Source organism: Orbicella franksi, chromosome 9, assembly GCF_964199315.1.
Source record: "Orbicella franksi chromosome 9, jaOrbFran1.1, whole genome shotgun sequence".
Taxonomy (NCBI): Eukaryota; Metazoa; Cnidaria; class Anthozoa; order Scleractinia; family Merulinidae; genus Orbicella; species Orbicella franksi.
Genome location: NC_138153.1, coordinates 30,397,466 through 30,421,955, shown reverse-complemented (window position 1 = coordinate 30,421,955; position 24,490 = coordinate 30,397,466). Strand labels below are relative to the sequence as shown.

Sequence of the window (24,490 nt, the reverse complement as noted above, 5' to 3'; positions counted from 1 at the left end):
TTGAGATTTCTATCTCTCTGTCAAAGCAAAGGGCAACTACAACCTTGCACCCAAAGTCTTTGTTTCATTTGACCAGCGGTCAGGAAACAAGCAACCCTGGAAAGACCCAATTTGAAGTCCAAAAATATCGGACTTCTAGTTGAATTGCACATGTCTAGCTGACAAACATGTGGCTCAATCAAGAGGCTGACGGTTTACTTCCCTTCAATTTCAGTGGTTTTAAGACCAACTAAAATCTAGCCTGTAACAGAACTCACTAGAGGCACTTGTTTCATCAAGCTTGTGCACTAAGGAACAAAGACTTGAGGAAGGAAACTTGGGGAAACAAGACAACTATCAAGTCACTTGAAGTCAAGAACAAGTTTTTTTTGAAAATATCCTGCATTGGCTGATCCATTGTATTGATAAAACTGACAGTTCAAAAGCATTCGCGTACCTGTGGTAATAGTTTGCTAGTCCAATACTGCTTGCTTGACTCTCGGTCAGATTCTTCATGGAAGCTACTCGTCGCACTCTCACAGTATTGCCAGATGGTAAAGATGTAGTGGAAGTAGGCATTGCTGGTGCCTCAGCACCCTTTTAAGAGAAATTAAGCGAAAAATGGTAACAAAGTCATGTACATGTAGTAATCGGATGGTGCGGCAATCAAAGCCAATAACATTATTTCCTGCATGCAAATATACATGCAAATAGCTGCATAATTTTATGCTCTGTGGCAAGACAGGTTCTAGATACTATGGCGGATGCTACATGCAAGCCACGCCACTCAACTAAGTTTTGTAATGATGAGCGCAATAAGAACAATCTGTAAGTCATTTCAGTTACCCAGCAGTACTTATGGACATAGCAAAAATGATGGCTGCTTTACCCACCTTTCTTTGGAGGCCATCAGCAATAACAAAAAAAGCACGAAGACCAATGTTCATTCTCTACAAAAAACAAAATGAATTTACATAGTTACAATAACTGATGAGTGCAAAAATAATGTACTTATACTTGTTAAGAAGTGCATCGAATCAAGAATTATTACTAAACACACATTAACACTCAAACTCAGATTTAACTAATAAAACTAAATAAATACTACACACTCAGTAGAAATCATTTTGGAATACAATTTCACAAGCAACACAGACAGAACATAAAAGCATTTTTGCTCGACCACTGAAAATTAAAATGTCTCAATTCAAGGGTAATAATATTACATGAAGTTTCCAAAATTTACTACGAAAATAAGAAGTAAGCCAAGTCAAAGATACCTCTGGGCTTATGGTCCTCGTTGTTCTGCCAATACTAAGTAAATCAAAGATGATGTCATTCATGGCAAAGTCCAGCTTCTCCTGCATAATAAAAGAGTCCAGTTAACAACACAGTAATTCAATCTTTAAGTAGCATTTTTATATGTAACATGAACAATCTGTAGTAACTTTCAAAAACAATTTCCAAACTGAGTGAAGCATAACCTCAGGCTTGAAATATTTAGCTGTAGTGACTTTCAAACCGTCCATTACCTGAGCAATAAACTGTATAATCTTCACAAAGTAGTTCATGGGGGCTTCCCTTGGAATAACAGCACGGGAACCCCGCGGAAAGAGCACGTCAGTGATGCTTCGTAGCCGGCTAGAGGGAAATGAAGGAAGGTTAGGAAAGACGGCGATGACATAAATTGCTCCACTAGGAGACTAAAGGAATAGAAAGACAATGATAATTATTGGCAAGTGACTGCAGACACTATTCAGCATAATGCTATATGATCTTCTAAGTGAAAGATAAAGGTACGCTAAGGCTCAACTGGCCAACATTACCAGAACTCACTTTAGTTTCCATAGCATTAAAGGACAAGAAGAATTCCTACTTTCCTGAATGTGATGATCTACTCGACGAGAGGGTATGTTGCAAGATAAAATAATTTTTATTTTATGTTTAATTGTTCACCTCACTGTCGCTGTGTTACTCTCTCCCTTGATTCTGACCATATACACCCTGTAAGATAAACGTATGCCATAATAAAGAAGTTTTCATTGGTGCAGTAATTATTATCAATGAAAACTTCTCTACATGTAGTTGCAGGTCTATCACTCAACTTTTGGAAGTCCCTAGGGTGGCAGATTACAACTTTAAGCATGACTACCTTGTTTAGTCATTCGCTCATCAAGACAGAATAATTATATCAGACAGATACAATCAAAACACTAACCAAACCAATCTGTATAAACACTCCATGGCTACTTTTTGCATCTTAACATCCCTTTGCTGCAAGTAAGATCAAAGGGGTATCATCAGTAATAGAGTGCATACTTGAGCTTGCTTGTTTATTGGTTGTTGCTCTAACCATTAACAGTGTATATGTTTATTGACTAACACGTGCAGTTTCCTTAAATTCTACTGGAAGGATCATAAGTTACCTTCAGAGTGCCCAAACACATGTTCAAGAAACTTGGCCAACTACTGAGGAAGAATGCTTTTTGGCTGACACAAAGCAACACAGTCACAAGTGGATAAATGGGCTGCAAGTAAAGCAAAGTAAAATAAAAATTACACTGTATCATCATGCTTTGCAGTTAGCATGTAGTTGATATTTTTCAGCAAACAGAAAATTTTCCATACAATATGTAATGAGCCCATTTAATACAGCCATCATCAACCAGGGAGATAATAAGATGGAGTGAGGAAATCAATTCATTGACTTTTCCGATACTAGCAGGCAACTTGCTCTGAATTTGCCCTCCCCTGAGGTTAAGACCTGGAGAAACACATGTAAAAACCTATGGAACATGTGGAGACAAGACCTCAATTTAAAACCCATTCAGCAGCTAATGATCAAAAAGTGTGATTACATTTACCTCAGATTTACATGTCTGCATACGCTGTAAGTGTAGTTAGAAGTGTCTTATAAGACTTCCAACTTTCTCTTCTGTACTTTCTATATGACCACCCTTTCAACTGATATATTTAATTTATTTTGTAATAATCATAGGATTTATGAATAAGCATACTAACAGAAACTAAAAAGTGTATAGTAGAACCTTCACTATTGGCTACATCTACAATGGCAACCTCTCAGGAATGTTCATCCCGACCAGGTTCTGAACACACACTTAGTTCTTACTCGAGCCTCCACACAACAGCCACTTTTAAATTTTGCCCCACACTGGTCATCAAATAACAAGAAGTTTAACTATTGTATTTCAAGTGCACCACAGCTGTTTCACTCACTTGGCTGTGTCTGGTCTTCTTTGTAAGATCAAATGTATGATGATACATCATGTCCACAAAGCCCTTCAGCGCTGGCACATTCAGTTCTCTATTAGCACCTGCAGCCACAGGAAGAAGGATTTCCACAAACATGAGAGCAAATGCATGCTTTACTTCCTTGTCCCTGGAGTCTATAAACATGGCAGCACATTCCTGAAACAAATAACAAAACCGTTAAACTTTCGTGTTGACAGAGATAACAATATTTTGGTCCCAGGTTCAGAAGAAAATTCATGTTAGAAAGAGATTGTTTAGTTAAACAACAACATTTTGAGACTAATAACTAGGAAGTTCAAGTGTTTCTTACTAGTAATGTGTAATTTGTGCAACCAACAAAAATAGCTATTTAAAGAAAAATTATCCCAAAGGTGTTAGGGCCACTTCAAATTCATACAAGAGTAAGGTTCACTCTGAAAGCAATTCCAGAACTGTGAAACGAACAGTGCATCATTAACAAGTTTCACTAATTGAAAATACATCTATAGTCTAGTACTTCAATTATATACACTGTATCATGTACCTACCCTCATAAAATTAAATGACTCTTCCAATTCTTCAACTGGATATAACTGAAAATAAATATGAATCAAAAATTAATTAATAATTATAAAAAATACTGAAATTAAAAAAAAGTAATATTAATTTTATACACCTCACAAAAATTGAGCTTGGCGGAAATGAGCAAGTTACAACTAAAAGTTAGCTGTACAAACCTTAATTCTTAAATACTTCATTCCGTAAATAATATTCACAAAGGATGAAGGGTTGTTCTGGTGCTCTTTGAACTCAGCCACAAATCTCTTCCGTACAGGCAGAAAGCAAGCCTGAGCTAGCACGCTAACAACCTCCGCATAGAGGACAGCAATAATTTCCCCACTGGCCACACTTGGGGCAGCAGTATAACTATCTCTTTGTTTAAAATGCCTGAATGCCAGTGACAGAATGTACTGGATATACTCATCGTTGACTGGGTGAACAGGCAACTGAAAAAAAAAGATATGTATGCATGTATGTATACAGTGTATGTATGTAGTACTTGTTAAAAATTCTAATTTACAAAACCATCAGATATAAATTATACCGTATGATAAAATTTACAATAATAATATTATGATAGAGGCAAAGTTCTACCAATATTTGTACTTGCTACGTGACTAGACAGTCTGCCTGGCCTCGAGTATCTATGCTTTTTGGGCCCGTCACCCAAGAAAAAGTAACAATTAAAAGAGTCCTACATTGTACAAGTAGGTCACCAATAATTTGCTAATCACTCTCATAAGATGAAGGTCCGTTCACTCACCTGTTTTAGGACTTCAATAAGAACTAAACAAAACAAGAAGTCCACAGCAAGCTGGAAAACAAAACGAAACAATAATTATAAATATCTTGAGCATAATTATAACAACCTAAATCAGTATATGCACAAACATCTAGTTAAAAGCAATCTTGAGCACAGAATGTAACAAGTCACAAGGGATGCGCAAAATTCATCACAGTGATATGGTGATAACAGTACTTACATCTCGTCTTTCTGTAAGATGGTCTTTGTTAGTGTACACGTAGAATTTACTCTGGAGCTTTGGTGACTCACTGCCACTGATAATAAGACAACAGATGTTAAAAATTAATTTACATGTGGGTGTAAAAGTCGAAAATTATCAGGAAGTTGATAAGTTGTTACATTTGTCTGTCTCCATATTGGTAGAGAGGCTCTCCCAGAAATCTGTAAACTGTAAATTTTGTACAACCAACCAGAATGGTACACATAATATGGTAGATCTCAGCAGAGCTTCATCGTCAGTATGGAAATTTTGGGCATTGATTTTCAAATCCTCATGTAGGATGAAATGAAGGCAAGAACGTCCAGGGCTACCAAACTCAGCCAGCAAAAAGTCACCATCTACTTCATGGTCTCCACCAGCTACTCTGCTAGCTATTAGACTGCCAATTCTTCAGAAAAAGATGGCATAAACAGCTGCCTACTCCAACAGTAAAGCAGTCTTCTTCAAAACTCTGTAGGTAGCCTGTATTGCAGGCATTCAAACAGGGAGAGAGGGAAACTAGACGCCCCAAGCACGATCAGAGAGAGAGGGAAGACCTCTCCGATCACACTCCAATCTACAATGAAGGTACAATATACATGTATGCTATGACGAAGGTACAACATTAAACTCAGCCAGTGATTTACAACTGTGCATGTATGTGTGGCCATACCCTTTAGGTCGTGTGATTGAGATCTTGCTTTTATGTCCATCTGTTTCTGACTCCCCTGTTCTGTTTTGCTATTGAAAAATAAATTTCAAAAGATTCCTATTTAGTGGTATGTTGAAACACAACATATTCACCATTCTACCAGCTTTCATCTTTGAAACAAAAAAGGTCATTTGCAGGGTTTTCAAAAGTGGTCAGTTACTTTGCTGGGTTTTTCTTCCAAATCCTTAGAAAAGACTGCAAAATCAATTGCCTACTACAGCAAATAATATTATTGTAAAAGGTATCTACTTGAGAACTTTGTGGCAACCCTGCATTTGCCGGGTTGACACAAGAAACTCTTAATCTCAGTCTTTCTTACCTGTTTCTCATACCACTTAAACAGAGTCTTTAGAAGAGATGGAAGACTGTATTCTGCTACGATATGCAGAGAATTTAGCAACTGAAATACAATGGAAATGAAATGATGGTTACAACATGAGATATGAAGCTCACACAAATAATGACAATGTTGAACAGCTGTGTTGCTGCTGTGGGACAATCGGATTCAGACCTTTTCTCACCCTCACACCAGTATGACAGTCTTATAAACTGCTGAGTTAATTTGACACCTCCTGGCAAGCTAGGTCATTCCCCAGGAAACTTTGCTATAATAATTTTTGGATAATTTTGCATATCAACCTTTATTAGAGATGCAGGTTTCTATACTACCCACCTGGTCAAACTGAGGATCTTCACCTTTCTGAAGAGACTTGGACAATGGTCTTTCCTGCAATAGTAATGTAATTCAAGTAAATCCATGCATATGAAACTTCACCAGACAGTTTCCATCAAACTGAACATAATCAAAGTAGCACATTAGCAAGTTTAATATGATTTCTTGAGTGACTTTGTTCATTTATACATTAATTTACGAACTCAACCCAGTTCTTTTAGAGCTACATAAATGCTTAATACATAGTAGGGTTTGTATCATAAATCAAGTTAAAACACACAAGATTCTTTGCAATAAGGTAATTCCAGGGTTGCCATTAACTTTGGAGCTACTTGTTGCCTTGATCTCCCCCCCCCCCTTCCCTCCCCCACCCCCATGTAACAAACTTGTTACTTTGTGGGTGAATTAAATCAAACAACAATCACGTTCAGCTGTAATCATCAACAATGGCTCATCAATCATACTCAGCCATAACAGGTGCTACAGGTTATGGTTGCTTATCAACATCACTGAATTCAGGGTTGTAGCTAAAAAAAAGTAGTCTCTCAGCAAAGATTTTCATTGAGTTGATCACCATTTTTTGCAAAAGACCTGTAAAAAAATTCTCTTCCCCAGTCTTTTGCAATGCCTTGAATGCGGGGCAACCAAGCTTCGCATTTACAAGAAGGCAGATGCCGCACACAGAAAGAGAACATGCCGAGTAAGTGCTCAAAACAAGATTTCATTTCAGTTATTTTACTCATTATAGTGGCACCCATACTCAAGGTAGTCAGGAATTTATTCCCAACTTTTCATTGAGTAGTTGATTTAGACGGTTCAATATGGTTCAGATATCAAATTATTGCACGTGCATAACCTAAAAACCGCTTGTTGTCCTTAACCGAGTGATCACCCACCAAGATCCAGCCGGCAATCACCTCTTTCTCAGCCGGCAAATTTCCCCTGCAGCCAGCGCTTAGTGACTAAACCCTGTGAATTCATACCAATGGGGTTTTAATTTTACTTCTCAAGCTCATTAACAATTCATGAAGCTTAAACAAGTGAATCATGACTGTGACAGTGTTTGAATATCTGATCTTAAATTAGTATGGACTTTACGATTTTATTTCTCCACTTTCTCCTTAGTGTTAGTTTCAGTTGAGAAGATATATCAAACACTCAGGACAAACACTCACCGTTTGACCACATTACCAAACACCTTGAAGTTAGTCAAAAATACTCTGCTACATGTTGTATTTTAAACTCTCTTCTCAGTGTTTAATAATATGGTAAAACACGGTCTTTCCTGTTCGATTTATTGCTTATACAATGACTGAATGAGCAAATAAAACATTACAGCAACATAACTGGTAAGTCCAGTTTCGGCTAATTGTGTAGTGAAGTAAATTTTCCAAAGATTGCATAAATTTGCAGTTTTGGCAAATTTTGATGATAAGATCTCACTGTTATGCTTCAACTGTGTGACACACTGCAGTTTTAAGCTCTTGAGTCCTCTAAAACCATGGTAACATGAAAAAATTGAGGAACTGATCCTAAACTTTGACTTGTTGAAATTTAACGTTAAACTGGTCCCTGTGGAATTTTCATTTAAAGACCAAAGAACAATTTGCTGCACAAAAAAATACAATGTCATTATCTCACACTTGACTAACAAAGCATAATATTATATTCAGCACCCACGTAATTCAACTCAAGGATCAAACACAAACAATAAGCACAATACGCAGAACAAACAATTATTAATATCACACATCAGGAGACCACAACACGTGATGTGAAAACAACTGTGGCGTGATACCATTTGTGAGAGACAGACAGACAACTTGCATGGAGAGAAAACAGTGTTATCTCAATTCATGTACTTCATTCGAGATCGATTGAGGACAAATGAGATTTTAGTATTAAAATTAATCTTTGCCTAGCCATGGGTGTTTGTGGAGTTAGCACTGTGTTAAATAATTCAAAAAAAGCTCGAAAACCCGACAGCGTGTGCTTGCTGATGATAAGTTATGCAGCGATCAGTTGACTGGGTACACAAATTCTAGGAAAACAATTAAATTTACATCGGAATCACGAGATTACTGCATTTTTGAGTAGCAAAGCTATCCGAGAGGCCGAGAGTAGAAGCATTCAGGTTGCTAATTACCTCTAAACTGATACATGTAGCAAACCGTTCAGCAAAATATATAGTGTCTCTAACAATCTACAGTACAAGCTGCAATGGCGATCAGGCATTGTTTATCACAGTGGGCATTTATCTCGCCCATTAGGTGCAAAGTAGATCCATATTTTTCTCCAAAACACCCTCATTTAATGTGAAAAACGGTTTCATTATCGGATAAATCTCGATCTATCAATTATTCCTAAATTGGACACTACCACGGATAAGGTCAAAAGTAGTAAACAAATCTCGAGCACGGGGGTAAATTTCCGATTCTTACTTTCGCTAAAAATAAATATAATTTCCCTCTCTAATCTTTCACTAATCCTACCATCGAGAGCCCCAATGCAACAAAACCCAAGACTCATGCAAAAACTCACCAAAGGCTCGCTCAGAATAGTTTCGATCTTCTTCTCGGCGAGAACAGTGAATTCCGCAAACAGCGTCCTCAGAACAAACTCACCGGGAGTTACATCAAATGCATAGGCTGCTGTGGAAGTCTGGCGTTCGGGTGGCTGCCCCCATGGCAAAACAAACCCGTTTTCTAATGCATTGGAAGCTCTGCCATCTTCTGAAACTAGAGATTAGGAACTTTAGCTTCGCGAAATTGGTATTGATCCCAATTAGTTTTTGTGATGGAAGTCATGTCAGATTGTCAGACAGTTATATATAACGTTAAGAAATTATATCGTAAACCGGGCAGATCTCTCGCCTATCTAACCTAAGTTAGGCGAAATAAAGAAAAGCTATGTAAAAATGTCCAAGGACTTTTTAGCACAGTGAGAACGATATAAGCTTGAATTCTGATCCAGACAATATCTTTGAACTTCGGCCAGCTCTTACGCTTAGGTTATCGTTTATGTCACGATCCTAACAAAGTCTTTGTTGTAACTAAAGCTTACCTCGATTTTCAGTCTCTGCCATTGTTTTTAGGAGTCAATTCTTTCCTCATGGCGTTTCTTGGATCGCTGTCTTGCAAAACATACAACCACTTTGTTGATGAACATTGCTGTGAAAAGTTATGTGACCGGTTTTTACGACGGAATATCGAAGAAGTACAGGTGCGACAAATTTCCTGCGATAAATTAACAAAGCGTTTCCATTCGCTGAAATTCAAGCAATAGACGAAATATCCCTTCTCTGTCTCATGGCACTAACCAAATGTTTACTATCAAAGGAAACCAAGACCCTACAAGTTCTTGAACAACTAAAATAATTTGTAGCAAAAATACAAAACTTGAAGGACAAGAGGAAGCTTTCGACAAGATTGACGCATGCGTCCGAGTCATAAACAGTGGAGTGACTGAAGACCGACCAATCACATGTTAGAACGAATTGGACATCGCTTCCTTCTGGCAGCATTTCCGGTTAATTTAATTCACAAATATATTCTGTTGTACTCTGTTGTGCACATTTTAATTTGAAACATTTGAGCTTCAGCACTTCTGGTGACTATTTGGCAGTGACTAATCGCAAAGGCATTTCATGGTCACAGAAATCCCAATGAGGAAGTATTTGTCTTCGAAAATCATCAAGTTGATGACTTGCGTGTCATGTTTATACTAGTCACCAGTCGTCATGGTTTACGTAACGTCTAATTAAAGCGAGAAATAGCTACAGTGAAATTCAACACCCCTCTGTGGTCGAGAACTTTAATTTGCGACTTAAAAACTAGCTGATGAACAAAATGAGCCGTAAAACCCAAGGTAAAGCGCTTTCTTTTCGTTGAACCGTAACTTCCTTTACGTTAACTGCAAAAACCGGAAGTGAAATAGCTGATCTCGCGTGATTTTCGCCCTTTGATCTGAATTCAAGGCGCAAGTTTGGCAATGATGTTTGTTTTTTGTGTGTTTAGTTTGTCTTTATCCAGGGTATAATGATGTGTAAAACGAACAGTTAAACAATCGTCAACGCTGGAGTTAATCGTAAAAGGATCGACTCTCGTGCCCATATTTCTACTCAAAATAATATTTCGCCCGATCTTGTTGACCTTGTAGTAGCTATGCCGGAACAAGGTCTTGTTCTCGTTGTTTTCTTGTCTATTTTAGGATCGACAACAAATGTTTGAACTGTGTTTTTTTCTAAAAGAAAAGTCAAAAGGGATGTCTGCGAAGAAATTCAGTTGCGGTTGAAAGACACAAACGAAATTTTTAAACTGACGAAACAGGAATAAATTATTCAGTATTGTATTGAGGTTTGTAAATGAGTGCCTCTTGGCTACTAATGAATTCACTTGTAAGATATTTTCAAGCGAATTCACGTCAGATGGCCAAAGTGGAAATATCGCACAGTCATTCTACTTGTAAAAAACAACTCTGATTTTCATGTGGAAAGTTTGAGGCTATTCACATTAGAGGTTGTTACATCAGAGACTTCGCTGATCGAGACTTCTTTTATCGACTTTTGGCTCGTTGACCAAGCAATTGATGGAGTTCTAAATCACGATTCACGGAAAATAAAACAGTCAGTTCATAAAAATTCTTACCTACGTATGAAAGATACACGACCGCATGCAATTAATAACATGGTCCTTTCTCCACCAAAGGTTATTTAAGGTAACTTTATATTTATGTTTAAGGTTGTTGGGGCGGGATCATAGCAAACGTTTTTTTTTTTTTTTTTTCTATATAAAAATATATTTTATAAGAAAACCGAGGCTGAAATTTGCGAAATTTTTAGGAATATTTTAAGAAAAAACCTGAGGCTGAGATTTTGAAAAGATTATTTTTGTGTTGAAAATTTGTAAATATAATACAATACAATGATATATTTTTAACTAAACCATGTAAAATTCATCCTCAGCTTCCTCTAAATGGCAAAACTAGCCAACAAACAACAGAAACATATGGTCGTATCGTGGTCGTATGTTCGATGCTAATAATAACATTTCTGCAAAACATTGGTCTTATTGCCTCCAGCATGGCACCAAAATTACTTCAATGTCATCAGAGTCAATAAAACGGGAACTCAAAGGGTGAAGGGTTGACCATATTTGGTGATGTGCGAAGGAAAATGGTTGACTGACGTCACCGTTGGCGTCGTGGCAGATGTTAGCCTGAAGTAACAATAATTCTTCACTTAACTCCGTCGGAACCTGGTTGTATTCGTTATACAAAAGTATTTTCATCGATAAACTTTGGAAAATATTACACACAGAAAGGTACATTATGGGTGAGAACTAGCAATATTTGTTAGAGGAAACTCGAACCCAGAGACAATTGCCTTTATTACCATAAATTGCACTTGCACAATATCCATGAATTGCAAAATGTGATGCCAGAGGAAAGATTTGGGAATTCCTGAAAGTTTCCCTAATTGTCCGGAACAAAGACGCGACTTATAGTAAGCGACTATTACCACTCCCTTGATGCGAAATGGCCACCACACAGTTCTCCCCACCCCCACCCTTCTCGGCAGCACCTTATCAGATTGTCCAACACGGCTGAATCATAATCCTGAGAGAAGACAAGAGTAAACTGCCTTGTCGAGAACACAACACGACAACCCGGCCGGCCAAGCAGGAGTTGAATCCGAGTCTATCGATCCCGGAGTACAGGCCATTGCTGCTTCCTTTCAGTATAATTCTTTGAACTCGGAAGAGGTGGCCACAAAAATTTTATTTCTCATTTTTAAAGCCACATCAAAAAAGGAAGTTCATCGAAACAAAATTTCGACTTGAGCTAAACGAATGTGAATTTTTTTTTTTTTTTTTAACGACTTTTTAAGGTGATTCTTCAGAATTGCATTGCGCATCCCTACTGCGCACGACTTTTCAACATATACAAAATAGTTGCTTGTTCTAAACGGCTTGGAAACGAGTACCGGGACCCAACGACTTTTTTATTTAGTTTGAATGTAGAGATCACCTTCTTTCTATACAGTGAACATGGAGCAATTTCTATTGCAGAATAAAAAATTATCACTGAAAATGAGAGAATGGCTAACACTCGTAAAAGATGACTGTGTCACCCCAGAACATTGCGTGCTTGGAACATATTGTATCCCTGTCGACTAAATATATGACTGCCTTTATCATGAAATGTGCATCAAATTGTTTCTAACATTGATGCAATCCATCAATTGTTGTATTTCTCGCTTAACTTTCTCCCTATTTTTCTGCTTTCAATAAGCGTTAGGTGAATTGTTCAAATACAAACGTTTCTGAAAGCAAATGATTTCAGGAATTGTAGGGTTTATTGAAGGTCCTCCTGCTCCTAAACGAATACCGGAAACCCCCTTTTGTATTTCAAAATTTAAGTTCTCTTGATATGAACAGCCTACAGGTAAAGTTTAAAAGAAAATCTACTGTGAGTTCTATTTCGATGGAATTACCTTAGAACGCCCAAATTAGCCGCCATTTTGGCATACCACTCGCACTAGTCTTCGCTCGGTTGCAGACAGACTTGTGACATTCAGAGGCAAGAGAAACATTAGGGTTAGGGTTAAAATAAATAAATAAATAAGTTAAGGGCACTTCAATTAGCTTGCACCAGCTTTTACCCGCCCCTCTAAATCGCTGCAGGGTCTTTCTTTTAAGATAATGAATTGGAGAAATGGGTGATCATAGTATCAGGGCAAACACCCGCCCTCCCCTGAGAAGTGGGAGGGGGGGGCTGTAACACAGGCTAAGAAAATCTACTATTTGGTGCTACAGCAACAAAAACTAAGCGAAAGAAAACATGAGGCACCGCGTCCCAAAAACAAGCTTTATTGAATAAAAACACCACAAGATCATCTATACACTAAAATAACTAACTAAACCGGAATCGCGCAGATTTTTTTTGGCATTTATAAGCAGTAGTTGGGGTAACCCGAGGTCTTTCGCAATTTTTTTTTTTTTTTTAAAATTCATCATGGGCGAAAACGTACAAAGACTGATATGTTATGACATGGCATGACATGGTAGTTTGATTGTGTTCCACTGCTAAGAGGACTTTCAAGGAAAAAGATAAGTTATTGGACGAAAGCAAAGGCCCTGCTAGATCTCCAATAATTTTCTCCTCGCACGTATATCATCTTATCTTTTTTAGCATTCAATCCGTGCACGCGTGTAAGCTCCACAGTTCTAAAACGTGGCATTTAGCTAATCTCGTCATGTTGTTCCGTTTGTACATGGCCTAGATGGGGGTGCTTCAATCTCAGCCCCTTGGAGGGGCACAACATGGCGGCCGTGAAGTAGCAGAAATATCTTTCACTGAGTTTTGTTACTGAAACGAAAAGTGTTTACACTAGCATTCCGGCACATTAAAACTGATGCTTTTTCTAGTACAAGAACTGTTCAGTTAGGAAAAACTTCAGCGAAAACTCATATTTTGACCTACCCGACAACCTTCTCGGGCAATGCAAAAACCGCGCCAAGTTGGAAATTCAAACGGGCTTCATGCATACAAAGCAAAGGGCCCTGTCCAGCTAGAATGTTTTAGAACGTCAAGTTCTACAACATACTAAGACCTCAGAAGAACAGGTAATTTTGCCAATTGGAATAGTACAAAATCACATGAAAAACGGCAATAGTTAAGGACCAAAACTAAAATTCAAAACGCCCACATTTCACTATAATTACTCGCAATAGAGTCTCCAGTAGCTTAGATTACGGAGGGTCGTGGATTCAAATCTCATATGGAACTCGGATTTTTTTCCGAGTTGATGCTATTTCTACATGTCCCTCTATGAATCGAATAAAATATGTGTTCACAAGCATTAAGAAAAGAACACGTGAAGACAAAATAAAACTGAATAATTATAACGATTTCTGCTGACGTCTAAGTAAATTAGCTAATTAAAGAGTGATCACATAGATGGGTTTTTTCCACTTTCATTTGGAGGAATGACACACAAAGAAACATTCTTTAGAGTTACCCAGAAAACGGGCGCTTACACACGGCTACTCCGTTCGTCCCATCTTCACACTCCAGTCCATACCAACCGCGTTTACGGATCAAAAGCGCACAATACTTTTCACCGCGTGACCTGTACGGCGAGTACGGCGAGTATCTATTCCTGTAATCATCTATCAAGTTAAAGGTAGGTTCCTCGCCATTTAACAATTGCCAGCTGGCGTCTAGACCACGGTGTAGAACCATTCCTAGCCACACGTAGTTGTCAGAAGCTATCTGTCCCTCTATGAATCGATTCTCTTCCATCGAGTTTACCACGAGGAGTTCCGCTTTCATCTCGCGACAAGTGGCCACGGCGTTTGTAAAGGACGTTTTCTTATCCAACTCAAATTTGTAGCAGAAGCCTTCAAACTCCTTCCAGCCATCGGGGCAGTTGTCTGAAAGTTTGGAAAGGAAAAATACGTTATAAAAAAGTGAGAGCGAATAACGTTGAGTTAATGTGCCTTCACGCAACGAAAACAAGATGTTAACCAGTAAGCATAATTATTACCGTAATGACGACGACGACAATAACAATAACGATCATGACTTTGACGATGACGAAAACGATGACAGTTAGGAGCGCAAAGGGTGGCACCAGTAATTTAAGGGAATAGAGGCCCTTGGATATTTGTACTAAAAGAATGATAGCTGGCATTGCTACATTAAGGTTTATGGCAGGTAGGCCGTATGGGAGAATCTTTGTTTATAATATATTTTCCTCATTAGCATAAACGATACAGTTTTTGACGCATCTACAAAACCATTAGTTCTGAATATTGAAAGGGCACAGCACGATTAAATGTCCCAAGGAATTTGAGCCCGATATATTGAATACTTTTTGTGCGACGCGGGCTTAAAAACACACAATTTTGCAAAGAGTGTAAGAGCTCAATAGCGCTCTTGTCACCCAGAAATTTTACCCTTTTTTGAAAGCCAATTTCTCTTCGGATATTACACCCAAGGACCAAAAATTGCACCAATTACTAAGTTTTACAAGCTCTTTAAATGTTTGTAGTTAATTCGTGTCTAGCTTGATGCCTCCTCTGTGCAAATGTCGTGTTTTAATGAGGAAAAATGTACACAATGACGTCAGCAAAGAATATGCTATAAAAACAATCGACTTCTAATCATAAAGGCATTTTGATCTGAGTTACCAGTCTTCTCAGCTGTCAGTCATGCAATAAGATAAAACGTCATGATTTTCTATCACAAGAAGCAATTCTATTTTACCAATTTCACAGGTTGCTCCACCAAGTCCTGGAGGACACGAACACTGAAAGTGCCCAGGACTCTTGGGATCTTCTCCGCATTTTCCATCATTTTTGCATGGATTTGAATCACATGGGTTGGTAGCTAAAAGGTAAAGAAAAGAAATCTCGCTGGTTATACCAATAAAGTTATCAACCAGTATCAAGTGACCATATCGCGGGCTCGAGTTTTTTTTAAAGTTGACCGCTGACAAAGCACCGGTTTTCGATTTGATCGCGGGTTCATGTTAAGTTAACTTGTTAATCAGGGCGGCGTTATTCGGAAGGTATACAAACGTTTTTTACTGCTTTTGTTTTGTGTAGTTTGAGATTATTGAAACTCAGAAGAGGAGGCCAAACAACATAATCAGTAAGCCTCACCGCAAGGTTACAAAACTCAAATCAAAATTCTTCCTTATCCTGGGTTAGCTTAATCAGGCTTTGAAAAACCCGACCCAGGAGCTCCGCTTTTAGGCTTGGCTAAATCTATATATTATTCCAACTGAGTCAGGATTGCGTCCCAGGGAAATTACTTATTAATTCCTTAAATTCGATATCATGCTTTTGGATTAACTCCCCGAGGCCTCGGAGCCAACTTTAAATTTAAATCTAGTTCTTTTAAAACGATTTTGAATATAGCCGCGTTTTGTCTACAAAGACAACCACTTCACATAGCAGTGAATTTGAGAGAGCGTGTGTAACTGAAGCATTTAACCTTTTGGCTACGGCGTAACTTCCCAAATTATTTCCAGCACAGCTCAGGCTATGTAGAAATACGCCAGGGTTTTCAAAATGACCTTGCAAATGTAGGTGAAAAATTTGAAGATAAAGATAATAATTTTTAAAATATTCCAAGGTTCCAAGATCTAGTGAACAACGTTCTTCAATTAACAAGGAAGAAATATAACGTTTCAAGATGCGGTCATGTTGTAAGTGACAATGTCCGGCTTACATGACAAGAGAACACATACCTATCTCACAGTGGTGTCCTCGGTATTCTTCTGTACACTGACACTCATACTTCTCATCTCCAAGATCTTTACACGTTCCTCCATTCATACATGGATTTTTCTGGCAGCCCTCTAAAATTGAAGAAACAAGATCACAAATCACGACGTGAAATAAAACAAGCTAAATAAACTCAACCAGAACCAAGCGAAAATGACCCTAAAACCCCCTTGATGAAAAGTTCTATCAAAAAGAAATATTTCGTTTCTTGCTCTACAGATAAAAACAGATTTGCTTTCCAAAATGCATCACCTCTCCGTATCAATGTAGACCTGACCGCCCTACTTGGTGTGAAGCTTTGCGCAGAAGTATATTACAGATTAGCAGGGACCGGATTCACAATTAAAAGAAATAAAATATTGTTTCCTCACTATGCTCTTGATGGTGTTATTCTAACAATAAGCTATTGTAAAAGAGCAATACTTGCGATAGGTGTTAACTAAACAGGGCTTTGTGAATCTGATCCCTGCGGGGGATCTTGCGAGAACAAATCTTTCTCATCTGGGGGGAAAAAAAATAAGCATTTTGGTTTTCTCATCTTTCCTGGTTTTGGCGTACAAAAGCATCATTCAACTCTGTCTCCGAGCATTACGCACATAACTATAGAGGAATTTCTCCGATAATTTCACAGTTCCGCAATTATGACATCACACAATGGTAAAAAACTTTGATCATCTTTATCAGTGATTAAACAAGCTTACTTGGGACACAAGTGGCATCTTTCTCTTTGAATCCTTCAGGGCATGTTTTCACACATTCCCCGCTATCAACTCGCTTGAGGTACAAACATGCGTTGCAATCTGTTGGTAACGGCTCCCCAGTTGAGGTACTTTTGCAACCTAACGGTAGAACAAATTATAGTAAGATAATTGCAGATTCTAAAAGCCACTGCTTTTCTCACGGACTTTTACCGCTTTAGCCTGTGGAATTTAAGCAAGATCCTTCACAACGCCTACTACAGGCAAAGCTGGCTAACTTCTTTTCGGCATAAGGTATAATTTGCTATATCTCGCTTTCTTCAAGTGCCATGCAGACTAAGAAGCAAACACAAAGTTTCTTAGCGTTTCTCAGTCTAACGTTTGCTGATGCAAAATTTTAAAATCTATGTGATCTTCTCTTCTGTTACGCACGGGGTCCAAACGTGCATCTCTCCATGAAAGTGTAGACTTAGTGTTTGGTTTGAACCCGTGAGTATCAGTGATTCGTATGGTGTGATCTTCCGGGTGAGTATAGTCCTGAAAAGAACTGTTGTTGGTGACTGACGCCTCTACAACCTGAGCAGATGTCATCTTCATAGTCCAGTGAATAGTGTTAGCCAGTCGATGTTGTTATAAGTCTGGTCCGTTGAAAGTGATTGGTCAGTTTAGTCATGATGGTATTGGCTGTAAGATTCGTGCAAAGTTTGTCAGCAGCCACTGGTCTGCTCTAGTAAGATTCGTTAAATTAAGTTAAATTAAGTTGGTCTGTTTGAGGTCCGTCTATTGTGGGCTGTCACCCAGGGACTGTCATGTCAGTTTCAATGCCAGTATCATATACGCCGTTAGGATTTTCACAGTCATACCTTTCAATGGGTCGCACATCTCATGACATTTTTGTACACACATGTTAGTTCCCACATCTTTGGTTGTGTCGCCCTTGCACTCTGCCTTGGTGAGGCTTCGTTTGAGTACATGGGCGTCAGTGATTTCCAATGCATCCTCACCATTGCCAAATGCATAGAATCGTACATGAAGAAGAGGTTTTTCCTTATCAATCATGGACAGGTAAATTTCTCCCTGTTCAGTTGTGCCTTGGCTCTTTCCATATTCTATAATGGTAGCATCTGGTTCTTGTTTAACGCAAACAAAGTAGGGCTGGTACAGGATTTCATCTCCCAGTCCGACGGCATCCACATCCACGCTTGATACTTTCAGTCTTTGTGACTGAAAAAGTAAAACAGTGGATAAAGTCATAAGTTGGTGAAGATATATTCACCACTGAAAATCAGCATTGACCATAACGTTACACAGAAAAGCAATTTAAGCCCAACTGGCTCATAGCCCTCGGCGCGGTGCTTAACCTTGTTCAGTTCTTTAGCATGAAGCGGCTAGGCGTGTTGCTTCTCCTCCTGGACGGGATACTAGTCCCTGATCTCTACATGGTTAGTGCTCAGCCTTCGGTGGGAAAGGGCACTAAAGACTTAAGTCTCTTACTCAAGAACACTGTTCAGGGCTCTACCTGGACCGCTTAACTTGATTGAGAGGCTACCGCATCCTACATTACACTTGACAAGAAACGTCTTAGTTTTACTTTCTAATTCCGTTTAAAGACATTCGAATTTGACTGAATTTTGAGTAAGACCCTTCTAGCCATGATTTCTTCTGCATGGGGAACTAAAGCTGTTTTTCGTCAACCAAGATAATACAGATTCACATTACCTTAAAGATCCCAACACCGTAAGGTGATATCTGCACATAATACCAGGTGTCCTTGTCCTTGGGAATGACAGAAAAGATGACAAATACCGTGCCTTTGGTGGAGGCGGTGAAATGGAGACATCTTCCCTCCCCTCCGGGTCCAAAGCGGAGTGCATTGGACCATTTCACGTTACACGGCAAATACCCAACCACCTCTCTCATTTGGAAGATATGGTCAGCCGGCCATTCTACTCGGGCTATCTCTCCTCCAATCAAGTTGGTATCTAGCATTGTGAAAGTCTGCTTGGAAATGTTAAAGCCTTGCTCGTCTAGATTGAGGGCTCCCATCCTTTCATCGTACTTCAACAGCAGTCCATAGATGCACATGTAATGATCTTCAGATTCCACAGCGCCACTGCCACCGCGATTGCATCCACTAAAGAAGTCGAATTTGTCAGAATCTGTACTGACCACCCACTCTCCTCTGATGTACCTTACTAAGCACTCCAGGTGACTAGGGATTTTAACCTGACCATGATATGAACCTGTCAGGTCACTGTCCATCTTAAAGATCACTTTGAAAGCAGATTGGTGCGTGGTCATTTCTTTCCATGTGGGCCTTCCTGCTTTCATTTGATATTTGTAGTTCTGTGTCTGGCATCCTGGCGTTCCTCGAGGTAAAGACATGTCAGATACTGAAATGGAGCCCTGTTTGAAAATCCCAAAGGAAAATATATTAGTTAGAATATGGTGTTTAAGTTACAGACGTGGAACTACAAATGACATATTTCCTCCCGTTTTTGGTATCTGCGGCTTTTTATAGTACACCTCCACTGAAGACATTTGCTGAAAAGAGCCTCACCATTATTTACTTTTTCTGCGTCAAAAGAAACATTGTTTGAAGTGGTTAATTGGCTTAACTACACTTAGCTAGCTCTTAGGCATTCCACTTGAACTAAAAGAAACAAATAGTTCAAACAAACAAAATAGTCTTAAAAATCCAAACTGGCAGGGGTAGACGATGGGGCTATCTACAAGCATGATTGAGGAGTCGACCAAGGGTCTACCGAGACCACTCCACCACGTTTCCTCCACAGATGGTATGATTTAGACTGTGTGGATTACCAGTGAGTAAAAAAGTTCGTAAGCTTTAAGCTTACCGATTCTTTTTTCACCAGCGGAGAATTCGTTTCCATTCCATATACCTATTCTATGTTGATCTGAGGAGAAGCAGCATCCTCTTTTTTTCAGTTATCGCTGAAGATTCCGCATCAGTTTACAACTACAGTTTATCCAGATTTCTCTGCTAATAACCCTTTTGGAACTGTCAGGGCAGTTATTGGTAGCAACTCAAGATTTATCAACGTACGCCTATTTCCTTTTCATTTTGAATAGCTCAACTTTAAAAACGAGAATAAATGAAACCAGTATTACCTCTTCCATGTAAACATCAATAGCTCTTTTCAGTGAGGATCGCCTCTGGCGGATAGCATATTCAAGTGTTTCTCGGCTCAGGTAGTCACAGAATTCTTTTACGCGTGTTCCGTTGACAGTAGCATTATAATAATATCTGTTTGTTTGATGATCTTTCTTCAGCTCAGCCCTGTGCGCCTCACACCCAAAGCTTGGTGCGTCAGCTGGAAAGAGATCAGACGATCGGAAATCCAACAGACTTGTTATCGAGGCGATTGTAAATTTGAAAGCTTTTGGGAACTGAGGAATGGACTTAAGCCATGCCTTAAACTCTGCTTTAAACGTGGGTGCGTACACATCGGAGATGACAGCAGCTATGTCTTGACTTCCACCTTGAATCGACATGGATGTGGAAGACGTTTTTGTTTGGGATCTTGCTTTCTCCCCTTCCTTGTCACTTTTCCTCGCACCAGCGCTTGCAAAGAACGACTTGAATTCAAATTCCATGACTTGACTGAATTCTGATTGGGATGACACTTCACTAGCGTCCATGCTTTTTCTGATTTCCAGCTGGCCTCCGAATCTCCCTGCCTTGATGTAGTGAGTTCCAAAACGTTGAATGAAGTCCTCTACAAATAAAGTGAGCAGTATTAAGACCCAGGCTTTCTTTCTTAACTTTAATCGTATAAAAAAGACTTACGAAATTTGAGAACTGCTCCTGGTACATAGTAAGACGTTGGAAGCATCATAAACTCTCGTAGAAACTCAATGTTTAAATTACCAGGCTTCACCACATCCATGAAAATCTCATACCTGAAAACAAGGTTAACACAATTTCTCGGTTATTGTTATTGAAACATGAATGGCTCAATTATCATAGCAAGTAAGAAATGGAAATTGTCAAAGATTGCTCAGGAATTTGTTAGTTAGTAGATGACTTTTCAACAAGTAATGCTGGTTCTTTTAGTTACTGGAACGAATCTCTTAATGAAAATCGCACTGTTACAGATTTAAACACATTCCGCAAGGTAATTTTGTCCTGTTATGTTGCATAAATTTATCTGTTTTGTTCTAATTTTTCTTTCATTATTTTTAATTTCTAACATTAGGTATGTCGAGGAAATTAGCAGCAATGCTATATAATTCGAGGGCAAATAAAGTGCGTTATGATGATGAAATCGATGATTACGTCTTCTGACTGTGGCGCTGCGATGGTCTAACACTCCGAATCAAGTGGTTAGGGTACAAGCCCTAGCAAGGGTCACCTTTTGTTGGGTACGACGGTTTATTCTCGCTCTCTTTATGCAGGAGCCTAGCTAGGTACCCGTGAACTAAATACTGGGGGAAGCCCTACGATGTAGGGCGTAAAGACTTTCCATGTCGCCTTTGACGGATATCTGAGATAAGCGCCGACATGATAACTCACTCGGCTGACGAACCCAGACTTTACCTACAACTTTTTGCAAACCCGTTCATACCTGTCTACGTCAATATCAAACACAGCGAGATATTTCTGTTTGCCTTCTGTTGTGGAGCTGCCCCACGCGTTCTTCACTCCTGCGTAGAATCCAAAACCAGATCCGGAAGCACCAGACTGCTGTTCCAGATATTTCTGGTATTCAGACCTACTGTAAAATACTTGCATATTTGCGCTGGTATCATACACTCCAAGCAGCTTCATGGTGTCTGGAATCATTTTGCCATTGTATCTACAAATACAGCCACACAGTTAAAACGGCAATGTGTTTAAACGCTGTACTATAGAATAAGTGCAAAAAAATTTAATGTCTCGTTGGGTTCCCGTTCTTGTGATAGAGTTGTACTGGCAGGAACATGGAAAAGAGTTGCAACTTGTAAGTAAGTGAACTGATAAACAGAAATGCAGCTATAATTAGAATTGAGAGCCAGGGGCATTTTCGCGGGTTCCAGCTGGTTAGAGTCTACTGACTGAGTAAAAACGAAGGGTACCCTATTTTGCCAAACTGTTGTGAAGGCTTTATGGACTGCTTAAACTAAATCACCAAACCTGAATCTTGAATTGATATATCCGATGTTTCTAATTTATTTTTTTATGAACTAATAGAGTGATGAACCTTTGTTTCCGAACGCAGGCCCTCTGAACCAGGTCCATTCTACTTGATTCTGGACTGTAATCACCGCGACCATCGAAACCAACGCCGATGAATGTGGCGCCTGGTATAAGGTCCTAGGAGATGATTAATAGAGAAAACAGGCAGTTAGGTTGAACTTATTCACTTCGTGACTGAAGTTAGACGACTTTGAAAATGTTACACGTATCTTTTGAGACACATATACGGGCATTTCCGTACAACGTGAGCGGCAGGTTTTTGATGTACCGATCGACCAAAGGAGAGACCATTGTTTTCATGAAAATCAGATCATTGATAAAGAACGACTTCACAAGCATAATGGGAGTAACCTGGATCAGAAATGCACACAATAATCTCACAAATTTGTCCACAAAGAACAAGGAACAAAAACCACTTTAAAAAATGTCCGCCAAGAACATTTTAATGTTACCTCGAATAGGAAGAGAACTGGCTGGGTTTGACTGGGTTTAGTTTTTGGAATACCCTGAAAAGTGGCCAGATGTTTTGAATGGTTTGCTATAGAAGCATGAGCAGAATTTATTTTGACAACAAAAAGAAAAACAGAAAATACAAAATCGGTTTTTTACTGATGAACTATTCGTTATCATTAGATCTTGTCACTGTTTTACCTCTTTAGTCTACACATACCTCAATCGGTTTTCTTCTTCGGTTTATTGAAATTTTAAGCATTACCACCTGTAATCGAAACCTCAAACTCACCAAACATTTTGTGGTTGCCCAGGTAGCGTCATAGCACCGATCTCCTGGCTGGTATCCACTTCCAAAGCAGCCATTCATTATCATTCCTCCAGCTCCAAATGGGAATGTAAATGGCTGTTGACCCTGAATTGCAGGAGCAGGTTTTGATTCTGGGACCACTTTGGCATCCATGTGGTATCCAGGCGGAATAAACATATCGTCTGTTTGCCATCCTTTGTCACCGGTGATGTCAAGTTTGATCTGCAAATTAAACGTACTGGTTGGAAGAATGGCTTTTGGGAACATTTTCGCTGTCTCAAAACGTTTAAAAAAATCATTCGCTCCTCAAAATAGCTTTCTTTCTTTATTGAGCATTTTTCAAAATACAACAAAAGGAGTTACTGTGCGTGTTGATTTTCCAACTGTCACACGAGAGAATTTGTTGGCCACCCTTCTTCATCACAAGGCAAGGCCAACTCGCTATAAAAGGGATGTTACTAAAATTGGTAACGGGGAACGGGGAACGGGGAACGGGGAACGGGGAACGGGAAACGGGGAACGGGAAACGGGAAACGGGAAACGGGAAACGGGAAACGGGAAACGGGAAACCGGGAACGGGAAACCGGGAACGGGAGTCTGGGAACGAGTGTACAGCGGTAACCCGCCTAAGAATTCAACATGGCGGACAAAGGAAAAGAAAAGGGAACAATTTGGGGAAATGTAAGGAAGTGTTACGGTTGTAATTTTTAGTTTCTACCGGCTGTGCCTCAAACTCTAATATGGTACTGAGAAAAACAAAGCATGAAATAGCGCCTGGGGAGAGAATCGAATCGGTATTATCACATGCTACCCCAATCGGTCAGTACAAAATGCAGACTGCAGACCGGGTACAAAACGCAGACAGAGAATAAAGACTGTTTTCCGTCTGATACGTGACAACATGTCATCTAAAAACATACCGAGTGTCACGCAGTCGCTTTTCCGCGGTCATCTTGCACCAGCATTAGCATTATTGTGGAATATTTGTTGGTCGTTTCTTCATATATTTTGTCTTTAACAAAGCGGCGAGGCCACAGGTTATTTATCTGCTGCTCACCTGATTTGCCAGCTGACTTGCCGATCTCCGAAAGGCCGCCTTTCTAGCTTCCGAATGCGAAAACAGCGGACGACCCACGTTCATTGATGCTCATGTTTTATGTCACTTGTCCTCGATATCATATTGCGTGTTGCTATTTTGAAATATTGATATGACAGCTCGCGCACAAAGTGAGAAGATATGAGTAGACTATGAAGGCTTGAAATTCTATGTAAGAAAGACTGTGGCCTGACCGATTGGCGAACGTAGCTTGTGATAATACAAGATAATACCGATTCGATTTTCACCCCAGGCGCCAT

The 24,490-nt window shown here is 39.3% G+C and overlaps 3 protein-coding genes across 5 annotated transcripts in view; all 3 read right to left on the bottom strand.

Moving 5' to 3' along the window:
• LOC145497547 (protein furry homolog-like) overlaps positions 1–24,490 on the bottom strand; it is a 70,844-nt gene that overhangs the window by 22,406 nt on the left and 23,948 nt on the right. For 2 of the 3 annotated variants that reach the window (XM_081477360.1, XM_081477361.1), the window contains exons 1-17: positions 9,245–9,621; positions 8,723–8,919; positions 6,182–6,235; positions 5,828–5,908; positions 5,470–5,537; positions 4,776–4,851; positions 4,556–4,606; positions 3,969–4,238; positions 3,780–3,824; positions 3,217–3,408; positions 2,406–2,507; positions 2,198–2,253; positions 1,936–1,983; positions 1,512–1,620; positions 1,260–1,340; positions 873–929; positions 437–576 (exon numbers count right to left, since the gene is read on the bottom strand). In XM_081477360.1, coding sequence (XP_081333486.1) covers positions 437–576; positions 873–929; positions 1,260–1,340; positions 1,512–1,620; positions 1,936–1,983; positions 2,198–2,253; positions 2,406–2,507; positions 3,217–3,408; positions 3,780–3,824; positions 3,969–4,238; positions 4,556–4,606; positions 4,776–4,851; positions 5,470–5,537; positions 5,828–5,908; positions 6,182–6,235; positions 8,723–8,919; positions 9,245–9,266 — 1,649 coding nt within the window. In that variant the 5' untranslated portion in view covers positions 9,267–9,621. Of the gene's footprint in view, positions 1–436; positions 577–872; positions 930–1,259; positions 1,341–1,511; positions 1,621–1,935; positions 1,984–2,197; positions 2,254–2,405; positions 2,508–3,216; positions 3,409–3,779; positions 3,827–3,968; positions 4,239–4,555; positions 4,607–4,775; positions 4,852–5,469; positions 5,538–5,827; positions 5,909–6,181; positions 6,236–8,722; positions 8,920–9,244; positions 9,622–24,490 lie in introns of those variants that run through there. The other variant, XM_081477362.1, reaches the window with a different exon arrangement.
• On the bottom strand, positions 17,760–20,983 carry LOC145497403 (uncharacterized). Its single transcript, XM_081477213.1, has 3 exons — positions 20,307–20,983; positions 18,894–19,580; positions 17,760–18,398 (listed from the first exon to the last, which is right to left on the bottom strand). Exons 1-3 carry the CDS (start codon positions 20,835–20,837, stop codon positions 17,982–17,984), a joined length of 1,635 nt encoding a protein of 544 aa, XP_081333339.1. The 5' UTR covers positions 20,838–20,983; the 3' UTR covers positions 17,760–17,981.
• LOC145497437 (uncharacterized) lies at positions 20,963–22,629 on the bottom strand. Its single transcript, XM_081477241.1, has 3 exons — positions 22,379–22,629; positions 21,764–21,994; positions 20,963–21,098 (listed from the first exon to the last, which is right to left on the bottom strand). Exons 1-3 carry the CDS (start codon positions 22,414–22,416, stop codon positions 20,963–20,965), a joined length of 405 nt encoding a protein of 134 aa, XP_081333367.1. The 5' UTR covers positions 22,417–22,629.